The sequence below is a fragment of the Acipenser ruthenus genome, chromosome 17, assembly GCF_902713425.1.
Source record: "Acipenser ruthenus chromosome 17, fAciRut3.2 maternal haplotype, whole genome shotgun sequence".
In the NCBI taxonomy this organism is placed as follows: Eukaryota; Metazoa; Chordata; class Actinopteri; order Acipenseriformes; family Acipenseridae; genus Acipenser; species Acipenser ruthenus.
The window spans coordinates 23,310,094-23,335,270 of NC_081205.1; the positions used below are offsets into that span (position 1 = coordinate 23,310,094).

At 39.3% G+C, this 25,177-nt stretch overlaps 1 protein-coding gene across 1 annotated transcript; it reads left to right on the top strand.

Moving 5' to 3' along the window:
• On the top strand, positions 1–23,473 carry LOC117423248 (ski-like protein). Its single transcript, XM_034038767.3, has 8 exons — positions 1–1,407; positions 1,797–2,915; positions 17,611–17,703; positions 17,967–18,052; positions 19,160–19,401; positions 20,955–21,190; positions 22,264–22,494; positions 23,152–23,473. Exons 2-8 carry the CDS (start codon positions 1,866–1,868, stop codon positions 23,326–23,328), a joined length of 2,115 nt encoding a protein of 704 aa, XP_033894658.3. The 5' UTR covers positions 1–1,407; positions 1,797–1,865; the 3' UTR covers positions 23,329–23,473.
• Positions 23,474–25,177: the final 1,704 nt, after the last annotated feature.

Consider the following 25,177-nt stretch of genomic DNA (forward strand, 5'->3'; position numbering starts at 1 on the left):
AAACACATTCCACATTCCCAGACGCGACGCCCACAGACACCCCGAATCGTTTCTGTGATGTACCCATACTCGAGCGTCTGGATGACGTAGCTCGTTCGTGAGTGGGAGTGACGTTGTGAGTCTGTGTGTAGTGGTGTCTGGCTGCTGGCTTGCTGTCTTGACGGTCAGGCTGGCACAGTACGCAAACCGAAGAGTTGGCGTTAGCGATGAATTGAGGCGAAGAATACTGGAAAGACAAGACTGAAGATGTAAATGAAGGGTTATAGATTATATTTACAGATTTTAATTTTGGTATTGACTTTTGTGTAGGTGAAATTAAACAGACTAGAGAGACTGTAACCAGGACGCTATACTGTGGGTGGAAAAACGAACGAAGTGCTCTAGTAGTATTTCTATTGGGGGTATAATTAGTGCAACTACGCAATCTTTAGACCTTAGGTGTACATAACAGCGAGAGAGCATATTTTCATTGTAGAAAAAAAACTAACCAACAAAATAGATAGCGTTTTGTATTTTAATACTATTATCTCGACTGTAACATTATATGTTTCATTTATAAAGGCAAAAATTAAAGACGCATTTTCTATTTGGCTGTTACATTTTTTTTAAATTCGTGGAACCTGTATTCGTTTCAGCATACTATATATCTAGGAATAGGAACAAGATACTATATATCTAGGAATAGGAATAAGAAAATCTGATTAATACAGCGGGGTGAGGAGGTAGGCAGTCCCGTGAAACTGGATGTGAATGTCATTAACACAACATAGTCATAGGCGAGAGAGAGAGAGGGAGGGAGGGAGAGAGAGAGAGAAAGGGTAGAGCGAGAGTAGTGTGAGCAGCGTCCTTGTCAGCAGGGAAGGACTGAGCAGAGCTGGCGACTGAAGTGTCAGGATATATCAGCAACCACAACGCAGACGGGAGTTTGGAAATCAGCGAAGTCCAGACACATTGCAACAGAGAGAGACAGCGAGAGAGCCGGGCAGAAGAATTAATTAACTGTTGCGAGAACTCGGGATACCACACTGGCATTTGAGCAAACCAGACTGTGTCATTAATCAGCCATAGACAGACACAACACCCCCCTCTACTACGACTACGACTACTGTGGGGACTGATTGAGGTTTGAATGTGGATGGTGGGACAATTTTAAATCGGATTACCAGAGGGGCTATCATCATCACAATTATAAGGACTAAGGCGCATCGGATTTTCCCGTTTCTTCTCGATACTATTTATTTTCTGCTTACAACACGATCTACTCCATTCCAGTCAACCTACCGTAGTAAAGCGTACAAAAGGTCGGTGTTGTTTGCAGGGTGTGTATTGGAGCTGTCTGGAGTCGCCCTGAACTGGAACTAACCACACGATTTGGATAGCCGATGTGCTGGAGATAACCGTGACCAGGTAAAAACAGCTCATCACCACCACGTCGTTTTTTCTTTTTTTTTTTTTCTTTTTTTTTTTTTTTTGGATTACCTGAACTGATTTCAGTGGTATGCTTGTTTAAACATTGTCAGATCTGCGATGATTCAGCTCTAAAGTTCATATTGTGGACTACCAGAGTGTGCCAGGCATTAAGACCAAATTAGGTTGGTTCATAACCCACCTAAATACAAAACCTGGGTGATTTTCAGTCACTGGGGTTTGGACAATATATATTTTGAAGTCAATTATTTTCTTTAATAAAATGTAATTTAATACCTGACATTTGACTTACAATATATAACAATAGAGAGAACAAAAATTATGTAAAAGGAAAGCTGCAATATTAAACCACATTATTTTTTTAACAGGAGGAAACAATGGCCAGCACGCAACTTTAAAACCCCTTTTCTCAAGAAGCACCATTTCTTAAAGGAGCGATGAAGAAGCTGAGTAGGGAGAAAATGGAGGACACTCCGATTAAAAAAAGGCTTGTCGCAGAAATGCATCGGAATGGGGGAAAAGAGGGGGTCCCTAAAACCCCCAAAATAAAGAAAGAAATTGTGGAAGACACTGGGGAATCAGCATCCAACGAGCGTAGCAAGCAGGTTCTGATTCCTGGGGCAAAGCCTTTGGACCTGAGCCCTGGCTTGAAGCACACCCTGGCCCAGTTCCACATCAGCAGCCAGGTTTCCTTGGGTGGACCAGCAACCTTTTCAGCTCGAAATACCCAAGAATGCATGTCCCCCGGCGTCTTCATGCCACTTGCCTCACCACCGGCATTGCCAGGCCCCCTGCTTATTCCTTCTGACACTTCCACTCAGCTTACTCATGCCCTACTGGAGGGGGAATCCATTTCCTGTTTCATGGTTGGCGGTGAGAATAGACTGTGTCTCCCTCAGGTCCTTAATTCGGTCCTGCGTGACTTTTCCCTCCAGCAGATTAACACCGTCTGTGATGAGTTATACATCTACTGTTCAAGATGTAACGCTGACCAGCTAAACATCTTGAAAGTGCTGGGCATCCTGCCATTCAATGCACCTTCCTGTGGACTCATCACACTGACGGATGCTCAGAGACTGTGCAATACTTTATTGCGCCCAGGCACACTTATGCAGAACATCAGCAAGCATGCAAGCAAGAGCACATTGTCTCAACTGAAAGAGACCGACTCAAACTTCAAGGTAGAGCATGAATGCCTGGGCAAGTGTCAGGGCTTGTTTGTGATGCAGTTATACACACAGCCTAATGCCCCCTGCATCCAGTGCCTGGAGTGCCAGCTGATGTTTTCTCCCCAGAAGTTTGTGATGCATTCCCATAAGTCACCTGACAAGAGGACCTGTCACTGGGGCTTCGACTCGGCCAAGTGGCACTGCTATCTCCAGCTTGGGAAAAAGTATTACAATACTCCAGAGGAGAAGCAGCTGAAGCAGCAGCTTGAAGAAATCAAGGAGAAGTTCAGCTTTGAAAAGAAAAGGACATTTGAAAAGGTAAGTTGTGTGCACACTGTGTGGTTCTTTGTTCACCCAGTGGTTTGGATTATTGGGTTTGTCTGTAAAACGTAAAACTGTAAACAATTGCTCCTTATGGTTTTGTTTTGCGAAACTTAGATTGGGCTCTGAAACAAAACAAAACAAAAAATAGTGTTCTGTTTGGTACAGTACAGTGTGCAGATTTGTCCACAGACACCATGGCAGGTGTTGCTGATGGAAGAAATTGAAGGTGTGCTTTAGTATGTCTGATTAGAATTCTTTGTTAAATCCACACCTGGTATGAGATTGTTGGAAAAAAACTACTACTGTAGCAGGGAGAACATTGGTAGTCTAGGTGCACTCCAACTTGTTTTTCTCTGATTCTATTGTAAGACAATTGATGTGGCAGCCATAGTATAATAGCAGTGGGATTTCAAGCTAGGCTATAGCTTTTCTTGGAAAACCCCCTAGTGTGCTTTACAGTGGTCTTTCAAAATGATTGAAACAAACAGCACAGTGAGAGTAGCTTAGCAGTAGTCTTACAAAAACAATGATATCAGTGGGACAGTGAAAACTGAGAATTAAATTGTGATGCTCCACTATTCTACCTTTTAGAGTTGTAGCCTTAAGTGGGTGTTTTTTGTGTGTCTTAAATGACTTCACAAATGTTAAGATAACAGTGCAGGCAAAAACAGTTGATACCATACAAGGGTAAATGGAAAATGCTCATGGAGTGCTGCACAAGCTTATAAATGCAACACAAGGTACATTTTGTAGCATAAGAGGTCTAATTACCATGGTATTACCAAGTAGCAGTTTATGTCATGGTACAGTACTGTAGCATTTAATCTGACATTTGTTCTAAAGCTGCTGTGGAAAGGTACCGGATATATTGTCTGGCATCTGGTCTGGGCTGTAAACCACACAGCTGATTATGTACTGTGTAAACTAAACCGTTGCATTTGCTGAGGCTTTACATTCAGTTTGTACAGAATTCTGTACACCACAGGCATGATGCAAGCTGTCATCACCTGTAATTTCTGTTCTCATTCAGAGCATGGTGCCCCACATTGGTCTGGGAACTAATTATTTTCCCACTGCATAATGAGCTGTAAACATTTGGGCTGTGACACGTTTCCGTCTGGCAGTGTCTCACACCTTGAGTGGTTCTCTCTGCTAATTTAGTTTTGAGATGGCTGGGTTTTTTTTTTCTGTTTCTCCCCATGCCGCTCTCCCTGACGTCTTATTTGTACTGTGGTCTACAGTTTTAGTTCTCTTCTGTTTTTAAAAGCTTAGGGGGGGAGAAAACAAGGCACTTACAGACTTTTAATGCTTTCTGTGGTGTTGCTTTCTATTATAATTGAACGCCTGTATTTTTTGCTTCAGTAAACACTAAGGCTGGGGCAATGCCTAATTTTTCATTATCGATATATATCGTTCTCCAAAAAAGATGATGTATCAATTGATCAACGTTATGAAAGGGTAACAAAAAAAATGCAGTAATACATGTGGAGCTGTGGATTACTGTGTAACATTTCAAGTAATGTTTTAAAAACTATTATGCATATTACATTGATTACATCAGTTTATGCATATACAGTAGTAATTAAATATATTAATTTTTTTTTTACCTTATTAATGTTGATTTGTACCAGTTGGGGGTCAAAGCAAAATCACAAAAAAGTTGTTTAAATCTATAACCAGTCAGAGTAACAACCAATCAAGAGAAAAAAACTTATTAAAAAAAAAGTTATCACTGTCCACAGCAGTTTAGTAACAAGAGTGTTGTCCATTTCTTATATTTTAACTGTGTGAAGGAACATGATAATGTCCACATTTTGTTTTAATTAAGCGATGACTGGAACTTGCTTACAATCTGCCCAGCATAATAAATACCTGGGGACTGATGTTGCCGGGATGCTTAATACTTCTGACCAAAGATACAACTTTTGGAACGATCTTGGTTGTTTTTCTTAATTTCTACTCAGGGGTAGTTCAAATGAATAAATACAGATTTTGTTTGAAGTGTGTTTGGATCTGTATCCAAACATCTTACCTGTTGACACTCTCAGGCAAGAATTTGGACAAGTAAAACACATGCTCAAAAATCATGGTTTTAAGACCATAGATGAGGTGTGCAGGGTTTGTATTGAGAACTATTCCAACATCTTTCCTGCTTTTGCAAAACATGCAGCAATTGCTATTATGATACCTGTATCTTGTGTACCAGCAGAACAGGGTTTTAGCTGTCCAAACAGAGTGCAGACCAGCAAACGCTCTCGTTTACATGAGGATCATCTAAAACTTATGGTAATTTAAATGGAAGCTCCTGAGAATTATTAAGACTTTGATTTGGAAAGAGCATGAGTCATTTTGGACTTGGGTGCTAAAAGGACAATTTAAAGAACCTTTAAACAGCAAAACTGTCAATAGTTCTGATGTTGACAGCTACCCGCAGAGACATTGGCATATGTTCTTCAACACTGATTTTTACGTTGTGATTGGGGGATTTTCAAAAGAAAATGTTTCATGGTAAGCTTGTCTTTATGTCTATTTCTACATGCACATTTTTTAAGGCTAGCGCGACCTCTGCATCTCATTAAATGGTCACGCGAATTAGTTGTGTTACCGGAGTGTCCCGAACATTACTTTCTTTACTGTTCTTGCCGTCATCGGAAGGCATTGCAGCTCGGTCGATACAGTATTTATAATTCTAGCACAACGGTTTTAACTTGCTCTGTTACTTTGAAGACTCCTGCACAGATGCAATCCCATCAGTAAACACTCCCAGGGAAGTGGCAGGGGGGATAAGGTGAGCTCAATCGCATGCAGATTCAGTGAGTCAGACCTGAGGGGAGCAGAGAAGCTCTGCGCTTAATGCAAAAAACGATGCACAGGCTTGATTATCGATAGTTGTCAATCGATACGATGCCTCGATAAATCGATGCATCGCCTCAGCCTTAATAAACACTCATCACCAACAATTTGCACAATTTCTGTATGAGACTGAACAAATAAAAACTACAGATTGTTCTTTTGTGTTAAAAGCACAGTAGTCCTTGTTCAATGTATTGTATTTGAATGCCATCATTTGAACTAATTACTGGAAGGACCCAGAGTAGCCTTCTATCTACTCACAATTCCAATATCAAATATGTGTTTTTTTGTTTTTGTTTTTTTTGTTTGGTTTTTAAAGCAAACTGTTTTGATGCTTTTATTTTATTTCTTTTAAATTTGGATTCTTTGTAATAAAAGACAGTTACACTGGTCCTCCTTTGTTTTCAGGTGCCATGGTTAAGTGACCGGTCTGTTGGTGCCAGTAGAATGGCATTGTAGGCAAATGGGTGACTCATAACTGGGTCTAGAGAGTAATTAAGAGAGAGATCTGCATTTAAAATACTTTATACATGACGTGGCTTTAAATGCAAGCTATCCGTCCAGGTCTTTTCCTTGAATCTGCCTTCATTTTAAGCTAAAACTAGGTCAACGTGTTCCCCGACCGTGGGATTGTGAATTTGTTTTGTCAGTTGCCTGACTTAGTGGTTCTCTCTTCTGCATCAGATTTGGTTTGTAAAAGAACAAAACAAGCACTGCGGGACAGACATAGACAACCACAGATTTCTGTTTCTGTATGGAAACCCGTGACTTTAAGACCACAACGCCTCTTCCTTCCAGACAGCCACTCTGAGCTCGCTGTCTGACATCACCGGCAATTCCACTACACAACATCTGTGTATCTCTTATTTAATGAATGCAAATTATTGGTACCTTTTTACCTTAAATCTGAAGTAGGTCATGAATTGTCGTTAGTTACTGGAACCGAGCTGAGCTTTAACAATGGAATAAGCATGTCTACAGGGATTGAAATGGCCTACTGAAGGTCATGCCTGATTTGTTGTGCTAATTTTGCTCCTCATCAATTGGAAGCGTCTTACTGTATAGTACCATCTCTACAGTTTGGCTCAATTTCCACGCTGGTAAGTTTTGTGGGAAACTCTTTACTCAGTGTACAGTACTTAAAAAAACTCTTGTTCCTGCTGGTTTAACATGGTAGAAAGCATTTATAAAATAATATTGTGCTCATTTATTTTCACCATTAACTCAAGATAACCCAATTGATGCAATCCTCTTGTCTCCAGATTGGTCTTTGCTCCCTTTACAGGCGTGTGAAACTGGGGGGGAAACAAATTATATCAAGCGAGTGTCTTGCCCTACTTCACAGACTGCCAGGCGCTGACCTGGGACTTGAACTGAAGATCTCTGGATGACTATTGCAATTTCCTACAGGCATCAGACCACACTTCCTCAAATAAAACCACACGTCCTACCAAACCATTTGCTATGTAAATATGTGTAGATCGTTGAGAAATTACATCAATCTTTCCAATAGACACACGTTTATGGCCTATAAATATAATTTGTTTGTTTGTGCGGCTTAATGTTTTGGAATTCTTGCGAAGTTCAAATCAATGGTCAGGGTGCACATAGCTCACGTGGTAATGGTGATCAAACAGACATGTACACAATGCTTGGGCACAGCCTGCACAATACCATGTTTGAGAACACTTTGTCATTTCAATAAAGGCTGAGAAAACACTTACTCACTTACTCACCGTGCATATTTCCTGACCGGTCATTCTAAAGACAAAAAATTAATAATGGTTTGCCCTAAAATCCAATTGGTTCCAATAAGTCCAATCCATTTCTAGGGCCCTACGAAATCCACATTGCGGAGAACACGGACCGAATCGCGGAATTACTACAATTAGGCAACCGAGGACATGACCACAAAATCAGTTTAAACAAACAAAATATATATGTACATATTTTAAAAATTACATTGAAATAGCACGGTGTTTGTATGACAAGAGGCTTCAAGAAACACGTCATGGGAACACATGAAAAAAACTATTTTGTGCCGAGACAGTATTCCCATGGCCAGTATCTTCTCAATGTGATCCCATTTGTATTGTATTGTAAAAGCTCCAGGAAACTGGTTCACAGTGGCCATAGAATGATTCCAATTCAACCTTTTCAAGTAGCCGTTTGGTCCCACATGTGGTGTTCCTTCTCCTACAGTAGCTGTCATCCGAGGTCCTGTCCACTGCACAGATACAGTACCTGCAGCATATTAAAATACAGTATAAAACCAAGCTGAGTTCCATAAACTATCCCAGTCTGCCTCTGCATAGCTGTGAGGGGTGTTGCTCTTCAATGGTGACCATAGCCCAGTATTATAGTTTGTAGTCTTTCTTGTTGTTTGCAAGCACACTTTTTTTTTCTTTTCTTCCATATGTCTGCTTATAAACGCAGCAGTGGTGCATTTGCATTGTGTATGGGGCCTATTCAATCACATACTTGTTGCATCATCTACCCTTGAAGTAACAGTGTGACATCCTCTATCTGTCCTTATCCTATAATGTGAAATGATGGGCCCACAATCTGCTAAAATATTGATTGAGAAACCTGGGACAGATGAGCAGTACTGTACAAAAAGTTTCGAAAACGTTTCTTCTTCAATGTTACCAAGCTGAGAATTCAAACCAAGACCTTGCGCACTCAGTTATGTAAGCTAGGTGTCACTTTGCGATGTTTAGCTTGTTCTTTGTCAATACCCTTTCCAAGTTGTAAAAACAAATGATTTTATGAGCAGTAGCTTTGTCTGTATTTCTTGTTACCATGGAGAGCAAATTAAACTTGAAAGACCTTGCTGTAGGATTGAGTCCAAAGCACTGTATGAAAGGCAGATTGTAACAAAGTGACCTCATCTGTGTCTACAGTACCAGTGCTTTCATTATCCAGCAAGTGGGATATAGTCTGTACATTTGCTTATCAGATTGTGTTAAAACTTGATTAGGACCAGTTATTCAGCCAACCGTTGTCAGTAATATGGCAGGCAGTGCCAGATTATGAGGTTAATTCTTAGTCCTGTTCAGGACAGCAGAAGTCAGTGGAAATGCAGTTAATCAATAACAACACAGGCAACCCAAATAAATAAACTGTCGCTTATTTCATAGGTTTTGTAATAAAAAGAGAACCTGTCGGGTTTGGTTTGAAAGCTCTCTAAAGCCCTGGAGGAAGTTTGATTCATTTTGAATGAATTTTGAATTTTAAATCAGAACTGCAGTGCTGTAACACCATCAAACATCAGTGATGTCATGTTTCTCATTCTCTTCTCCCTTTTATTCTCCCGAATCTACGTTAGCAGGCTGGTGGCATACAACTCCATACAAAACCCATCTGCTGTTATAAATAATGCTGTCAAATAAGTGGGGACAATGGTGTCAAAGCTGTGGGTGTGATTTGAACAATTTTTTGTGAAAGGAAAACCACCATTTTTGACAACAAATGAAGACTCCAGATTAATTGGAAGAACCGGGACATCCTACCTTTTTAATGAACTTTTTCTGTCTCACGAGTTCTCTTACTATGCCAGATTTAATTATTTTTCACAAAACAGTGCAGACGTGAGTGAGATTGATGTGATCAATATGGGTAAACATGCACAGCTGAACTTGCAGAGCATTGCCAAGCACAGTCCAGGGCTGACAGTGGCTATCAAAGTGAAACAGTGTATACATTTCTTTCAGAACACATACACTTCAAATAATTTCATTTGGAGCCCTAATGCACTGCAGTATTTCCATTCTGCATTGGTGCATTCCTTGATGAGTGTGTATTGAATATAAAGGTTATAAGGTTAACAGTACTGTTTTACCTGCCAAAAAAAAAGTTGACATTCACAAATGTGTTTAAAAACTCTAGGATGACTGTTTTAAAATATTACTACATTCAAGTAGACAAATGTTTCAGAAGTGCCTTCCTCTGTGTACTGCTATATTAGAGTTAAGCTTTCTTGTTTATTTCTATTCTATGTATTTGCTTTAATTAACATGTTTTGACTAGTACATTTACAACCTAGAAGATTATCTTTCAGTATTGATTTTTTTTTTTTTTTACAGTAGCGATTAGACTTGTGTACTTCTCATATTTAATGTACTTTTTTTTAACACCCTCACACACACACCCTTACAGCAGGTAAAACTGTAAGATAAACTTTGGCTAATCACTTCTTCATTTCTAACATTGATTTATTTTATTAAAATAACTAAGCTGTATCTGCCAGTATTAAAGTATCTCTTGTACTGATTTTGTATTCATTTATGTGATTGTTCCTCTAAGTGTAACACATGTGTACAGAGGTTATAGTTCAGCTGTGACAGTGTTCTGCCTGCACCACTTCATTCTAGTTGGCTGGAAGGTTCTGTTTCACACATTGGTGCACTAAAAGTTCGGCTAATGGAACTGACGCAAGTACAATATAAAGTTGTTTTTTTTTTTGCAATAATTAATGATTACATTGATTTAGCATATTAACTGAAAAATTAATTTCAAAGACCAATTTGTGGCAGTGCCATTGCACCACTATATCATCATCCAGCGTCTAATCATGACCTCAATCAAAATAAAAAATAAAATGATGGCACGTCATTCATATTCTCCGCTGAGGTCTGGTCCAGCATTATTCTGTAGGTGCATGTGCTTTTGAAGTTGATGAGCCTGTGTAGAAACTGCTGAAAACTGTCATGGCGAAACTTTTCACAGCCCAGAACCTGCCTTGGAAACTGCTGTATAGCAGATTAAGATTTTAAATGAGCAAATTGCAAGGTGAACTATTCTTTTTCTCTTTTTGTTTTCTTGTGGTGGTGTTTTTATTTATTTTTTTACTTTGATGAAACAGGCTATAACTGGTGTTAGTTAGGGTATGCATGGTTTAAGCATCGGTGGAAAAATAATTATTTAAAATTCCTCTACAGTAGATGAAGATCACATTATTATTTTCACAGCTGCCAGATTTTAGGTTGAGCAAATAATAAAGATCTAAGAGTTACTGTAACTCTGAATCATGTAGTAAATTGTGGTAGGTACAGTACTGTAGTATATTATTAATAGTGTGCGGTTTTCTGATTGCTGTGTACGGTAACCTGACAAAACTACAGTATATTGTGATGATTTTCATTTAGTACTGTGTTAACCTTGCTGCTGTAGCCCTATTTGGAAATTTATCTTAAGCTCAGTCTTTATAAAGCCCACGCTATGAGTACCGGGACTGTGTTTTTTTTTTTTTTAAATCTGCAGTTATTCTTTTTTTATGCGTCAGCTTCCCAGCTGCAGTAAAGGCTCTGAGAAGCTTTCATTCCTGAATATGACTCAGGCAGAACTGATCTATGACACAGACTGCTGAATAAAAAGTCTCTTGGTATAAAATTGGTAGAGCATTGACACTGGGTTTCCAGATTTAACTTTATTTCTGTAATGACTTGTGGTAAAGTGTACAGAAGGGGCTGGTGTACAGTAAGTGCACTTGCTAGGAACGTGACGGCTGTAAAACAGATTTATCTTACACCACCTTGCAAAATCGGAGAAACAAAGTAGCTGCAGTTGTTTGTCAGGGAGTTACATAATAATTGCTACACTTGTTTGTGCTTAAAGCAGGGAGGCCCAAACTTGCAACATGTTACAGTGTATCTGCAGGTTACTGAAAAATCAGTTACAGTATATTATAAATGTTTAAAGATACGCGTAAAGTGCTGAGATGCAACATCTAAGGCAATATTTTAAGAGATTAATAACATCATTTCACTAGGCATGATTCCCTCATTCATTGTGGAAATGTAGGGCCTTATGAAATCCGTTTTATTTTGAATTTTCGGATTTATTTTTTCCTGATTTCGGATTTTCCAGTTTTAAAAATCCGTAATTTGTTAGTTTACTTTCTAATTTAATAAAAATGCACTTATTAATATCTCCCGGAGAACTTTGGAGAAAAAAATGCAGCAACTAGACCTTACATTCTGCAGTAGTCATTACAGTATTATCTGCTCAGAATAACTTATAGGTAGTCGTTTGCCCCCCAAGCGCAGTGCTTAATTTGTGCCAGGTCTTGCTGGGCTCAGCCCCGGAACCTCTGGGCGTGCAGTCATAGCGCCTGTACCTCCAGTGAAAAATCTCATAAAATGCTTTCTTTTTAAAATCTCAACACAGTTGTATCAAGTCTGCAAGTTCTTGCGTGCGCGCTAAAGAGAGACAGTCCGCTGCCACATTTGTAGCCTACTTTTAAATTACTTTACAATTTCAGCTTGAGTGCCTTTAAGCTGCAACTCTGTTGTTGTTTTTTATACACAAATAAGCTTACTTGATTTGAAAAACATCATGAACGATACAAGCAACTTCTTACACTACTTGGTTTGATTAAATGAGTTGTACACAACAAAATATGAAAGCTGAACATTCATTTCAACAAAGAACAACGACAACTTTTTAATGAAAAAAATGAAATTATAGCCTACTTCAATAGGAACATTAGCCTGCTATATTATATTAAACAAAAACAATGAAAATAATAACAATCTGGTTCTCTCTTGCCTTTTTCAATGAATTAAATTAATAGATAATAAAACCATACTAAGATAACAACTACCTCGGCTAAGCTTAATTAATCGTTTTTGTAATCTACCAGTGGCTTCTGTTGCTTACACACATCGCTGATAATACTGCAGACCGTGGGTCAAACCAATGTTCGTGTTGGGGTGCGTATTATTATTATTTTTTTTAATCAATGTCGTCCTTCTGGAGTGCCTCTGAATGCCTTTTAATTTGTTTTTTAAACCATTTAAATGCAAAACCATAACAAAACATGTATACAGGCTTTTTTGTTGTTGTTGTTATTTGTCCTGCGGTTGCCTTTAATTAATTTCTCTGCACGTACTACTATGATGTAGAATACATGATTGTAAACATCTAACACCAGTATGTACAATACTCTTTCAAATAAACATGTTATGATTTTGAATGTGCAGTTCTTAAGGTTGGTATTATTGTCATTGCTTGCGCCCCGGCACCTCTTTCTTTACAACTGGCACGAGAGGCAGCGCTTTTTTACAGTTAAAATCAGGGTCGGGTATGGTGGCTGAGAGGTGCAAAAATAGTTTTTTTCATGTGTTCCCATGACGTGTTTCTTGAAGCCTCATGTCATACAAACACCGTGCTATTTCAATGTAATTTAAAAAATATGTACATATATATTTTGTTTGTTTAAACTGATTTTGTGGTCATGTCCTCGGTTGCCTAATTGTCTTAATTCCGCGTCCGGTCCGTGTTCTCCGCAATGTGGATTTCGTAGGGCCCTAGAAATGGATTGGACTTATTGGAACCAATTGGATTTTAGGGCAAACCATTATTAATTTTTTGTCTTTAGAATGACCGGTCAGGAAATATGCACGGTGAGTAAGTGAGTAAGTGTTTTCTCAGCCTTTATTGAAATGTCAAAGTGTTCTCAAACATGGTATTGTGCAGGCTGTGCCCAAGCATTGTGTACATGTCTGTTTGATCACCATTACCACTTGAGCTATGTGCACCCTGACCATTGATTTGAACTTCGCAAGAATTCCAAAACATTAAGCCGCACAAACAAACAAATTATATTTATAGGCCATAAACGTGTGTCTATTGGAAAGATTGATGTAATTTCTCAACGATCTACACATATTTACATAGCAAATGGTTTGGTAGGACGTGTGGTTTTATTTGAGGAAGTGTGGTCTGATGCCTGTAGGAAATTGCAATAGTCATCCAGAGATCTTCAGTTCAAGTCCCAGGTCAGCGCCTGGCAGTCTGTGAAGTAGGGCAAGACACTCGCTTGATATAATTTGTTTCCCCCCCAGTTTCACACGCCTGTAAAGGGAGCAAAGACCAATCTGGAGACAAGAGGATTACATCAATTGGGTTATCTTGAGTTAATGGTGAAAATAAATGAGCACAATATTATTTTATAAATGCTTTCTACCATGTTAAACCAGCAGTATCCCACAATCCAGCTCAGTTGTAGATTAAAGTATAAGGTATTGATGTCTGTTGAGTATATTCGTCTGCCACCCTACTTTTATCAGCAAGAAAACCTACTGACAGTTCATTCCCCAAAGCAACTGTACCTGTAGCTAGATGGACACAAGCTCCCCCTTACCCTTGAAGCCAGCTTGTTGTCACACTGAGATGCAGCCGTAGGAGGTACTGAAGCTATGTAGTATACTAATGTAGTATTGATAACAATAGCGCCACTTAAACCAGGCCATGTCTTTTACAGTATTTGCAGGTCCACTAACAGTTATTGATATTAGGAGGCTGTGTGGTCCAGTGGTTAAAGAAAAGGGCATGTAATCAGGAGGTCCCCGGTTCAAATCCCAACTCAGCCACTGACTCGTTGTGTGACCCTGAGCATGTCACTTAACCTCCTTGTGCTCCGTCTTTCGGGTGAGATTGTAATTGTAAGTGACTCTGCAGCTGATGCATAGTTCACACACCCTAGTCTCTGTAAGTCGCCTTGGATAAAGACGTCTGCTAAGTAAACTAATAATAATAATAATAATATTGGGTGGGATTCAGATATCAAAATGGCAAAATCAATTGGATCCCAGTAACTACTGTAATACTACTGCACTTTCCACTGAGCCTCAGGTTGAGTTACTGGACTCGTTTTACCATGGTTTAGGCTATAAAACTTGACTCGTTTTGTTAATGGCAATTAATGCGTACAGTATTTGGGAAGGTTACAAAATGTATTTTTCTCACTTAGGCAGCATTGTTCGAGACTAGAGAAGCTACTAATGTTAAAAGCATATTGCTCTGTGGTATTGGCCTGAAGCACCTACTACAGCAGGATGCCGTTTCATTCTGCCCCCTGTTAATTGCACCGGAGTTCATGAACAGTAATGGATCTCTTTGACTCATGGAGACATAGAGTACTAGCTTAGTTAGTTGGAAATAATTCTCAGAGCCGTTTATATTTCTGGGTTCGTACAGGTATATTATACTGCTTTAATTGGTTGATGGCATAAGTGTAATTAACCTAAAACCGAACATATGAATCTATTTGTTTTAATATAAAGAAATGTCACCATATTCGTTTTTGAACTTCAGAATCCCATCTGGAGGGTTCTGAAATTCTAGAATCACTACAGACAATAAGGTAGAAAATAAAGAGGCAGTAAAAGGCGCTCTTTAAAAGATTAATTAAAATGCTTAAATAGTTGATTTGAGGACCATAAATCGTGGCACAGGAAATGCCAGATGTCTCATGTATTTTGTAAGAGAAGGACTCCTCATGACCAGCCTCATCACAAGGGATTTACTCAAGTACACAGTCGTGAGAAAGCAAGCTCAGTTCCAGGATTACATGTTTATTTTCACTAACCCCTGAACGAGCTTGTTTTAAAAGAACTGTCAGGGTCTGGTCCCTTCAGAATGTATTGATGTTTTAATAAAAAGCAGGAAGAGCTGTGCAGAATAATCCTGTACATATTACTAGTCCACAAAGCTTCTTACTTAACACATAAGGGGCTGTGTAGACTCTATTACTGGTAGTTCTCTGTGCATTTCATTACTGCCATTTTTTTATGGTGATGTTTTACTGTATGTCAGTATAACCAGTACAGATACAGTAGTGGTTTCTGTGGGGATTTCTGCAGCCTGAAGGGAGATGGGCCAGAGCATTACTTGTTCCAGTACTGTGTGTGAATATGTTTCTGAAAACTAACCTTGGGGAATGTAATCGGTAGGACTTGAACACTGCTTAATTTGTTTACTGGCAATTATTTTAATATCCTGTGGCCATAATCTATCAAAATGATCACTGTTCACGTTCTAAAACTAATTAAAAATTAACAACATAACCCAACCTCAATACTCCCATCTGTGCAACCACCGTTGGTTTAAGAAAATGTGTACATATTTACTGGCTAAGATAGGCTTTTGTATGTTTTTGCAGTTACTATACATCTAACGCTTTGCCTTCATGTAACTGGAAATTGATTAGCCCAACCAATCACAATATGGAAATGAGCTGAAGAAGCTTAAGACCAGGTACTAGTCAGGGCAGTCTGTGTGAAGTCAGCTAAGTGATTGTAGATCCTAACCAGGAGGGATAAAACCAGTTTATGCTGTGCCATAGCTGGCAGCCCAGGCATGGCACAACGTTAATGGTGGACAGGGATGGCTTTATAATGGGTGAATTTGTGCTGATCCATACAGTACCACTTGAAACATACCATTTGGCATTCATACCACCACATTATTATGGGTGCTTTGTTACAAGCAGTAAATGAACAAATGATACTGTGTATTTCATGTTTAGATTTGTCTGCATTTTTTAACCATGAATAAAACAAAGTGTTGGAGACAGAGTTTCGATTGAATGCTTATGATATTTTGTTTGTCACTGCTTAGAATTCTTTAATACTCTAGTGGCAACATTATACAGTAAGTCATACAGAAGAAATATGTTTGTCCAAATTGCAGTACAGGTATTCTGCTATGCATTGAAGGCTACAATAGCAAACTTTAAAGACACACGCTTTTCATGATATTTGATGTTGGTGTAGGATGTCCCGTTGTATAAGAGATGTCTTTTTGTACAGTCTGATAAGCCAGAACAGTTCTCTCACCCCAGACTTCACAAGATGGCATTCTTCACACAACCTATTGACGCATAGCATATTTCCACTTTGGTACATTTATTTTTACTAATCGTGATAAAGAAAAACTTCATATTTTCATAGTGATTGTAAAAGTGGCCGCATGTCCTGTCGGAGCCTCCCAGCCCCTCCTTCTCTACAATTATTGGTTGAATAAATGAGGAAGGTGTGCCTCTAGAACAGAGACTCCAATTAGATCGTACATTAATAATGCCAGAAGGGGACTGTCTGCGAGAGAGATTTAAATCGGCAAGTCTTTTGGATTAACGTTGTGATTTGCTTCTCAAATTCGAAGAACAGGCTTATCAACGGAAGGGCAGAGCCAATTTGTTTACAGAATAAATTAAACATGATTAAAATGCTAATGAAGTTGGAAGTCGCAGTTTGCTTTTTGAGGACACAGGCCAAAAAATAAGGAGAGCTGACATGAGAGCAATATCAGTGCCATTAGAAATCCAGGGATGGCTCACTATTGTGCACTCTCCATAGCTTAGGGTTTGAAGCCGTTTTTGCTTTGTGTTGAGGAATCTTATGTTCTTCCTTGTATGGGGAGTGGTATGAAAGACATGACAGTATTTTCAGATCTTTGCATCCATTGATCATGTTAACAAGGCTTTGTTTTAATTTATAATTTTTTTGTGTGTAAAAGGCATCTCCCCGGGGACTTAATTATGTTCCTCGTCAATATTCAGATCAAATTACAGGGCTCTGGGGCCCTCTGTTACATCGATAGCAACCTCTCACACATGGCTTGGAATGGCATGTCATTACATCCTTGAGCAGCATGCCCTGAAGCTCTTCTATTGGGAAGCCAGGTGTTGTCCCCATGCTCTCAGAGGATTTCAAGGCTATTTAAAAATTGAAGGAGATTGGAAAGAGCCACATCCGGTGCCAAGGACATGGCTCTTTCCAATCTCCTTCAATATTTAACTAACAGCAATAGAATCTGCATAAGTTATTGAACTTGTGCAGGGTGTAATTTGTAGGTATGGGGCCCCATATACCAATGTGGCAAATGTCAGCGTTTCTTCTATAATGTTAGCAATATAACAAAAAACACCTAAAGACAATACCCTTTTTAATGCATGTTTTGCTTCTGGAAATACTATACCAGTAAATAATGTTGCAGAAACACTTAGTAACACTGAAAGCAACCCACTTATATTTTTCTCCCCCCTCCTCAGAAGGACCATTCTGAAGATTTCCAGGTGAAAAAGGCACGCTACAGCCTCTCAAATCTACAGGGCAAGCTACCCGACAATGACTCGGTCAAAAAGGTACAGTTATTGTTATAATGCGTGATTAGATGATACGCTCTTGTTTCAACGCAGGGCTTTCACTGTCAAAGCCAACAGTAAATTGTTTCTCTCTGTAAGGTATCAAATGTTAAAACGGGAGATCTTTAAGTGCCTTGATCCAGGGTATGTAACCAAGAGTAGATGTACTGTATAATACACTGCATGTGTCGCTACATACAAAAAACTGCATTTAAATAAAAGTGGATCTCAGTTGGACTAAAGACATACTACTCTTTCCACAGCCTGAACCCCAGCAGGATGTGCTGTTTGAGCACTGGTATGCAGACATCAAACAAGATCCAGATCAGGATTCTGTCATCCATCCAAGGTACACAGTACAGGCATACAGTATAAGTTCATCGTCCATCTGGGAGGGGTGTTTGAACGGTGTTACTTCATACAGTACTAGTTTTGATTTCTTAAATGTCTGTCTCTATTTCTTTTATTTAATGTATGATATTGGGTGATTTCCTTTGCCTCTGGAAAAGCACAAATCTGCTTCATCACGCTTTTGTCCTCCCCCTCTTCCAGCAGAACTTTTCTTTTGGCTTTAGCTTGGAAGAGCATAAGAGAAGAGGTGTCTAATTCAATGTGACTTCAGTTGCCATGGTGCTGATTACAAACTGTCAATTTAGCCTCCACAAACCCACAGCCCTTCTCTTCGGAGAAGCTTCCTTTACCTACATACAAATACACCCTTAGCTTGCCTGTCTATTTGACATTCTTTTTTTTCTTGAATGTTAATGGCCACCAGCATCTGGGTATTTATATACCAGATCCACCCTCTTTAAGCCCAGGCTCCTCACCCATTTTGTACTGATGTGCCCGGTGCATTGACCTAGTGTTGACAGACTATGCACTTCTAATAGAAAAAATGAAAATATTCAGTGTTATTGAAATAGGGGATTATTTTCTGAACCTCAAAGAATTAAACGCAAATTGCACATTTGTTTGTTTGCACTGGATTTGTTACTATTTGTTTGATATTCTTTAAGGGGCAAATTGGTCTCTGTTAATTTTAATCTCTAATTACAGATTAGGCTAGCAGTAGCTGGTTTATATTAAAAATCAAGTGTCCTCATCATCTAATGACATAATAACCTGGCTAGACTGCTGGATTGGGCAGGATTAACACTTGTCTGACCACGAAATATACTTATCCTTGGCTGCTGATTGGTGGCATATATGAAGTCCCTGTTCATCCTTACCATGAAATCATTTTTTAAGTTTATTTTTGGTAAAGGACCAGAGGAAAAATTGGTAAATAATGTCCATACACTGAAAATGAAGGAATTATATAGCTGCAATTGAGAAATAATATGCTCTTCAATTTTTAAAATGTTAATTCCACTTTTAAAGATCTCCTATGCATGTAGCTGTTAGACAATTTTGTATTAATATTATGCTCGTCTTTTTTTGTTTCTTTTGTGTACAGCTACTACCTATACATGTATGATAAGGTAGTTGCCCCCAACGTCTCACTCCCTGCGTCCTTGACCCACGGCCGTGACTCTGGGAAGCTGCCAAGTAGAGCTCCAGAGGGAAGTGAGGAGGTTCTTGGTGCCCTGCTGAAGCACCCTTACCACGAAGGCCTGAAGAGTGCTTCATCCTGCTCTGAAGGATCTTTTGATAAAGAGGAAGAACCACAGAGAGTGGCAAAATCAGCTAGTGCCATAGGTGAGCTACAGACTCTTTTAAGGGGTGGCAGTAAGACCAGGTGGTAAATTGATTAATATATATATATATATATATATATATATATATATATATATATATAGATATATATATATATATAATGTTAAGGGCGAAACCTGGTGGTCTGGGGAGTAGTTTTGCCCGGGCCAATCTAGTTTCGCCAAGGGCTTCTGGGCGAATCCCGAAGTTACCACTTTTTTTCGGCACTAGCCCGCGTCCAATTGGGCGAATCTAGATTGGCCCAGAACTTGATATATAATATTAGAGAGAGCTGATAAAAAGAGTGGTTTTAACCACTATTAAAACCAGCCCTGGTGTCCTGCCTTTTCAGCACCGCCGCTGGAAACCCAGCACACAGTCACTACATTGTTGTCAGAAGTGGAGGTGAGGCAGGTACCCCGGCACGCACTTGGAAGCTGGCAGGGAAGAGTGTAGAAACTAGACTCGCCCAAATAATTGGCATAGGAAAAACTGGATTGGCCCAGCATCGATATCAAAGCTTTGGACGAAACTAGACTTGCCTAAATGAATGGCATGGGCGAACCAAATTCGGCCAGCATCGATTTTGAAGCGTTGGACGAAGCTAGACTCGCCTGGGCTAGTCCCGATATTCAGTAAAAGTGGTTAAAAAAACAGGTTTCGCCCAGTCATCTTTTTCAAGTTCTGGGGCAATCTAGATTCGACCAATTGGACGCGGGCGAGTGCCGAAAAAAGCATGTTATATATATATATATATACATACATACTGCAATCCGCAATACCATATTACCAATGGTAAGCCAAGCACTGAGCAGGTAACAATTGCTACAAAGAGATCTATGTAAAATCAGCAGGGGAATTTTGTGATACATTTTATGGTGTGACTTCAGTTGTGTATTTAAAAAAAAACAAAAAAAAAAAACGTATTAGTCTTTTTGATTTATGTACAAATTGGAATATGAAAGACGTTCATTATGCAAAGGACGTTTAAAACAAAGCGTTCCTAAGCTCTGCAGATCCCCCCCAGTTTATTCTCTGATTTTTGTCTGGCTTTCTAAGAATCCTGTCTCAATCTATTCCTGTCCTGTACACCATCACAGGAGTCTAAGCAGTCTCAGTGGGGGTTTCCTGCTGTCTGAGTCTCTTTTTTCTTTCTTGTGGGAGGGATATATTAGGCCGAGCAGCAATCTGTGGTCTAGTCGCAGAATTCCCTGTTACTGAGTGGAATTTTTATAATATTTAATACCGGCACTACAGCTGGGCAAAATCTTTTAATAATGTGTCATGTGTAAAGCATATAAAAAAGTGTACTAAAGCACAGGAAATGCACACTGTAGTATTGTAAGCAAGTTAAAAACATGCTGAACGACAAAATTCAGGGAGTAGAAGGACCTAAGAAACTTTTGTGTGTGTGTGTGTGTGTGTCACTTCGGCAAGCATTTCCCGACTGTGCAGTCTAAAAACCACTCACAGAGCTTGTAGGATTAGCCATTTAAATTGTAAGTTGCTGAATGTATCATTACTTTTTTGTATTTGTATGTCTCTTTCCCACAAAGATCGCCACACTAGAAGTTGTTCTGCAGATCAAGTGAAATCCGAACATGTCGGTGAGCATGGCCCCTTGGCTGTTGCCAAGGAAACCACCCCGAGTGAGCACGCCTTCTTTCCTTTCATTAAGGACATCAGCTCGGAGGATGACAAGGACAAAATCGTGGTGGAAATTGTGCAGATGTACACTAAACAGCAGGAGAGGCTCAACGCAACTCTGGAAAAGAAAAAGCAGTTGCAAATGGTACTTAATCTTTCCGTGTGTCATGGCACTTCCTTGGCGTTATTTTTCTGCCTAATTAATTTAGTTTTCTTCCATTGTAAACTCTGTAAAAATAGAGTAGTTTCAAATTTAATGTTCTTTTTTTGTTTTTGTCCCCTTTTTATGACATGTCTTTATGCTGGTAAAACTGTTCAGTGTGTGATGCTGGCGTTTACTAATATAAAGACACTTTGGCTGATCTAGTCAAGGTTGTATATATGTTTATGAACTCCATATCAAAGTACCTTAATACAGATTAATTTTTAAAAAATTGCAATAAGAACCATTCAGAATGATTGCAAACATCAGTAAAAGGTACAGGGGACAATAAAACCCCAAATGTAACATGTATATTTGAAAGTATTCTTAGCTCTGTGGTACTTTATGGTTGCATCACAGTCTCAAACTGGGACTAGGATACAGAGTAAATCACAACCACAGCTGAGATCAATGAGCCAATGCTTACAATTGCTGTTGTAACTAGTTTTATGAACTGATATAGGTACATTTATTGTATTGCTAAATAAATAAATTGCTTATGAGCTTCACATTTTGTTTTTCATTTTTAAAGACAATATGCAAAAAGTGCTTGTTAAAATAGTTGTTGATCCTTTTACTGAAAAAAATAAATAAATATAGGCAGCCAGAAAATAGCAGTTTGAGCCATTCCAAGATTAAAAAGCTGTGTCTGTAACTAACTGGGATTTATACAAGAATGACTGCAAGTACTATACAATGGGATTATACAATGGGAGTCTTTACTGTAAAGGGCTGGCTTTCAATTTACAAATTAGGTGGCGTCACCAGCTAATGCAGATTCATTGACTGTGGTTTCTGTGACAATGATGTCAGAATGCGATTATGAAGAAGCAGCTTTAAGACTGAGTGCAAAGCAGGATGTACCAGTCCACGTCTTTATTCCAGCTGTCAAAATGATTTGATTGAACCCATTAAAACCCCCATCCAGTATTTTATTACACCTGTTTAAACCCATACAAGAGCGCCCCCTGGGCCTGCCCTAGATTAACAGTGTTGGTGTGTTTGTTGGACTTCAGGAGCTGGATCTGTTACGCAAACCCAGCAGGTCTCCTCGGCTGAAGGAGCTGTCAGAGCAGTGCGAGCTGCAGCAGGAGCTGGAGTTGGTGCAGAGCGAGCAGGTGAGCAGGCTGGAGGAGCTCAGAGAGGAGCAGATGGAGCTGGAGAGGAGGCTGGAGCAGCTGAGGCAGCAGGGCTGTGCATGTGACCGCTCCTCTGAGAGGGACCGGGAGGCACAGTATGCAGCACAGGTAAGCCAAATCCAACAGCAGGCACTACTTCCAAAACAGGCTGCATATATTTAACCAGGGTTTTTAGACAGCGTTCTAAAAGGAGGCTTTCAGTGTAATGAAGATAGCTCTGTTACAGCCCAAAAGTACCATAATTCCAGGTTCCTTTTTTTCGGAAATTCATTTTGTCATTTTGTCTTTAAGTCTGTGTTGGAAGATGTTACTTCCTGAATACATGTTCCGATATTCAATATGACTACCAGTACAAGTGAGAAACTTGTCGATATTTAAGAGACTGTATTATTATTGTACAGTATAAAGGCCAAATGTTACAACAATCCATGTTTTGTTTTTATTTTTTTTAATTTGTTTTACAATAACATTTCCATTTAAATATTTAACAACTATCATTTCCAGCATTTTTGATGGCCCCTGGATTTCTTATGCAAGGGAGTAGACCTTTTTATTTCTGACACACAAGCATGCGTGCACACACACACACACACACACACACACACACACACACACACACACACAGAAAGCTACAGGCAGTGATTTCCCTCCTGCACCCATTTTCTTGGCAGCTTTGTCAGATGAGCTGGCAGTGTGTTTTGTCTGGCGGGGAGCTCAGTGCTGTAAAGCCTCTAACAGCCCCCCTTGCTTGTTGTGTCTGCACAGCTGTCGGAGCTGCGCCAGAGGCTGGATCAGGCAGAGGCTGATCGCCAGGAGCTGCAGGAAGATCTGCAGAGGGAGCGGGAGGCCCGGGAGAAACTGGAGAAGATGATTACTGAGATGAAGCTCCAGATATCTGAGAAAAATAACCAGGAGGCGAAGGTAAACTCCAAGAACAAATAAACAACTGTTACTGGAGGGGGAAAACAAATACAAGAAGAAAGAAACAAACAAAAAAAAAAAACCTTGCTGACATTTTCTTTTTTTTATGGACAAAAATGTTAAAATGGAGAGCTGTATTAATAGCAAGTTTATGCCTAGTTTGAAATATATATATATATATATATATATATATATATATATATATATGTTTTTAAGTTTTACTTGCAAGGTTTGTGACTTTGTTTTTTACTTTTCAAACACTGCTGGACTCAACTGCACAGGCATAATAGGTATTTGTACACGAGATGAACATCGCCTGGTTTAGGAGTTTCATATAAGCAGTAGCGCCTATGAATGCATTAGGAAACAGGCTGCCCTCTTTATGAAGAGGACCAGGAACCTGCTACTGTGGATCTACATTGGGCACATAACCAAGAACAACTAACCTGAACTACTTGGTCACTTGTATATGGGTAACCAAACCAACTACTAGAAAAACAAAGATGCATTTCACCAATATTCAGCTATACTACCTTAAATACTGTGCCACATGTTGAACAACTGTGTGTGTGTGTGTGTGCGTGTTTATTATCTAATGGTACGTACTGCAATGGTTATTGCTAAACCTCATCTGAAACTGTGAAGCATGGAAAGCTTTATTTTGTGTTAATAGGTGTGTCGTATAAATAATGTGTTTTTCATAAGAAACTTTTTTTTTTTTTTGTCAAACCTTCTTTCACAGACATTCACAGACTTCCCAGTATTACACTACAGTTCTCAGCTTTGCTGTGCTCCTTTTTGTAATATAGTGTATTCCCATTGGAGTCACTGTATCGATTGGTTAGAACACCTTATTATCAGGAAGAATTGTTTTCCAGTCGGTATGCTTGTTAAGGTTTAATGACACACAGTTAATCATTTAAGACAGGACACGTGGAAGAGAACTTTAAGGGCCTTTTCAAACCTAGTTCGTTTATGAAGATCCAATTTAGAATTCACTTGCAAACAAACTAAAATGTTGCAATTTTGCTTCGATTGGTTTCACACCAGAAGATCTCAAACGAACTGTATTTTTCCTCCAAGCAAGTTCAAGAACGCTTTATTTTTTCAATTTGTCGGCTGTTGCATTGCCAGTGCATCATCCCGACATCGGTGAGTTGTAAGCAGTCCCTATCAATCCCTGTTTATCAGCCTTTCTCATCTCAATATGATTGTATTGTAATGACACATAAACACAGAAAAAGTGTGTTCAGGCAGAAAGACCAAAAATGCGAGAGACCAAGCTATTTATATATGTAACATAAAAATAGTAATGTAAAAAGAATAATTATGATTATTAATTATAATATATACAGTGGGTTATGCATTACATCACCACCGGTCGGTTCGGTTTCTGTTGCACTGTGAATTGTAACGCGATTTCCCCCGACTTTGAGGGGGAAACGCATTACCGTTCCCCCTCAGTCGAGCCGAGACCGCCCTTTCAGGTGAATCCTAGTCCTCTTCATTGGTGTGAACTCTGATGCAAAACTAATATTTCTGACATTTCACACCTGCACAAACAAACCAAACTTAGGTGTTTACTGAACTCTAGTGCGAATTATCCTCTCCAAACGAACTAGGTGTGAAAGGCCCCTAAGAAACTGATGACAAATCAGCCACAGGTCAGCATGAAGCATGTTCATTCCTTTTATTTTGAGATGTGGGGCAGTGCTTGAGTTTAACGTTCTGCACTTGGGAGACTGTAATTCATTCCTCATACTGTACCTGACCAGTTCCTAGCCTGTCTAAAAGATAGTGTCCAGTTGGGATATGAGTTCTGGTGATGAGGATATCTGTTTAGTGAAATGGACAGACTGTCAAATCTCAC

Excerpts from the sequence above, each read along its gene's own strand:
- LOC117423248 (XM_034038767.3), top strand. The coding sequence starts at position 1,866 with ATGAAGAAGCTGAGTAGGGAGAAAATGGAGGACACTCCGATTAAAAAA. Across the intron at positions 17,704-17,966 it reads ACAATGACTCGGTCAAAAAG|CCTGAACCCCAGCAGGATGT; the intron begins GTACAGTTATTG and ends CTCTTTCCACAG. Across the intron at positions 22,495-23,151 it reads AGGCACAGTATGCAGCACAG|CTGTCGGAGCTGCGCCAGAG; the intron begins GTAAGCCAAATC and ends GTGTCTGCACAG.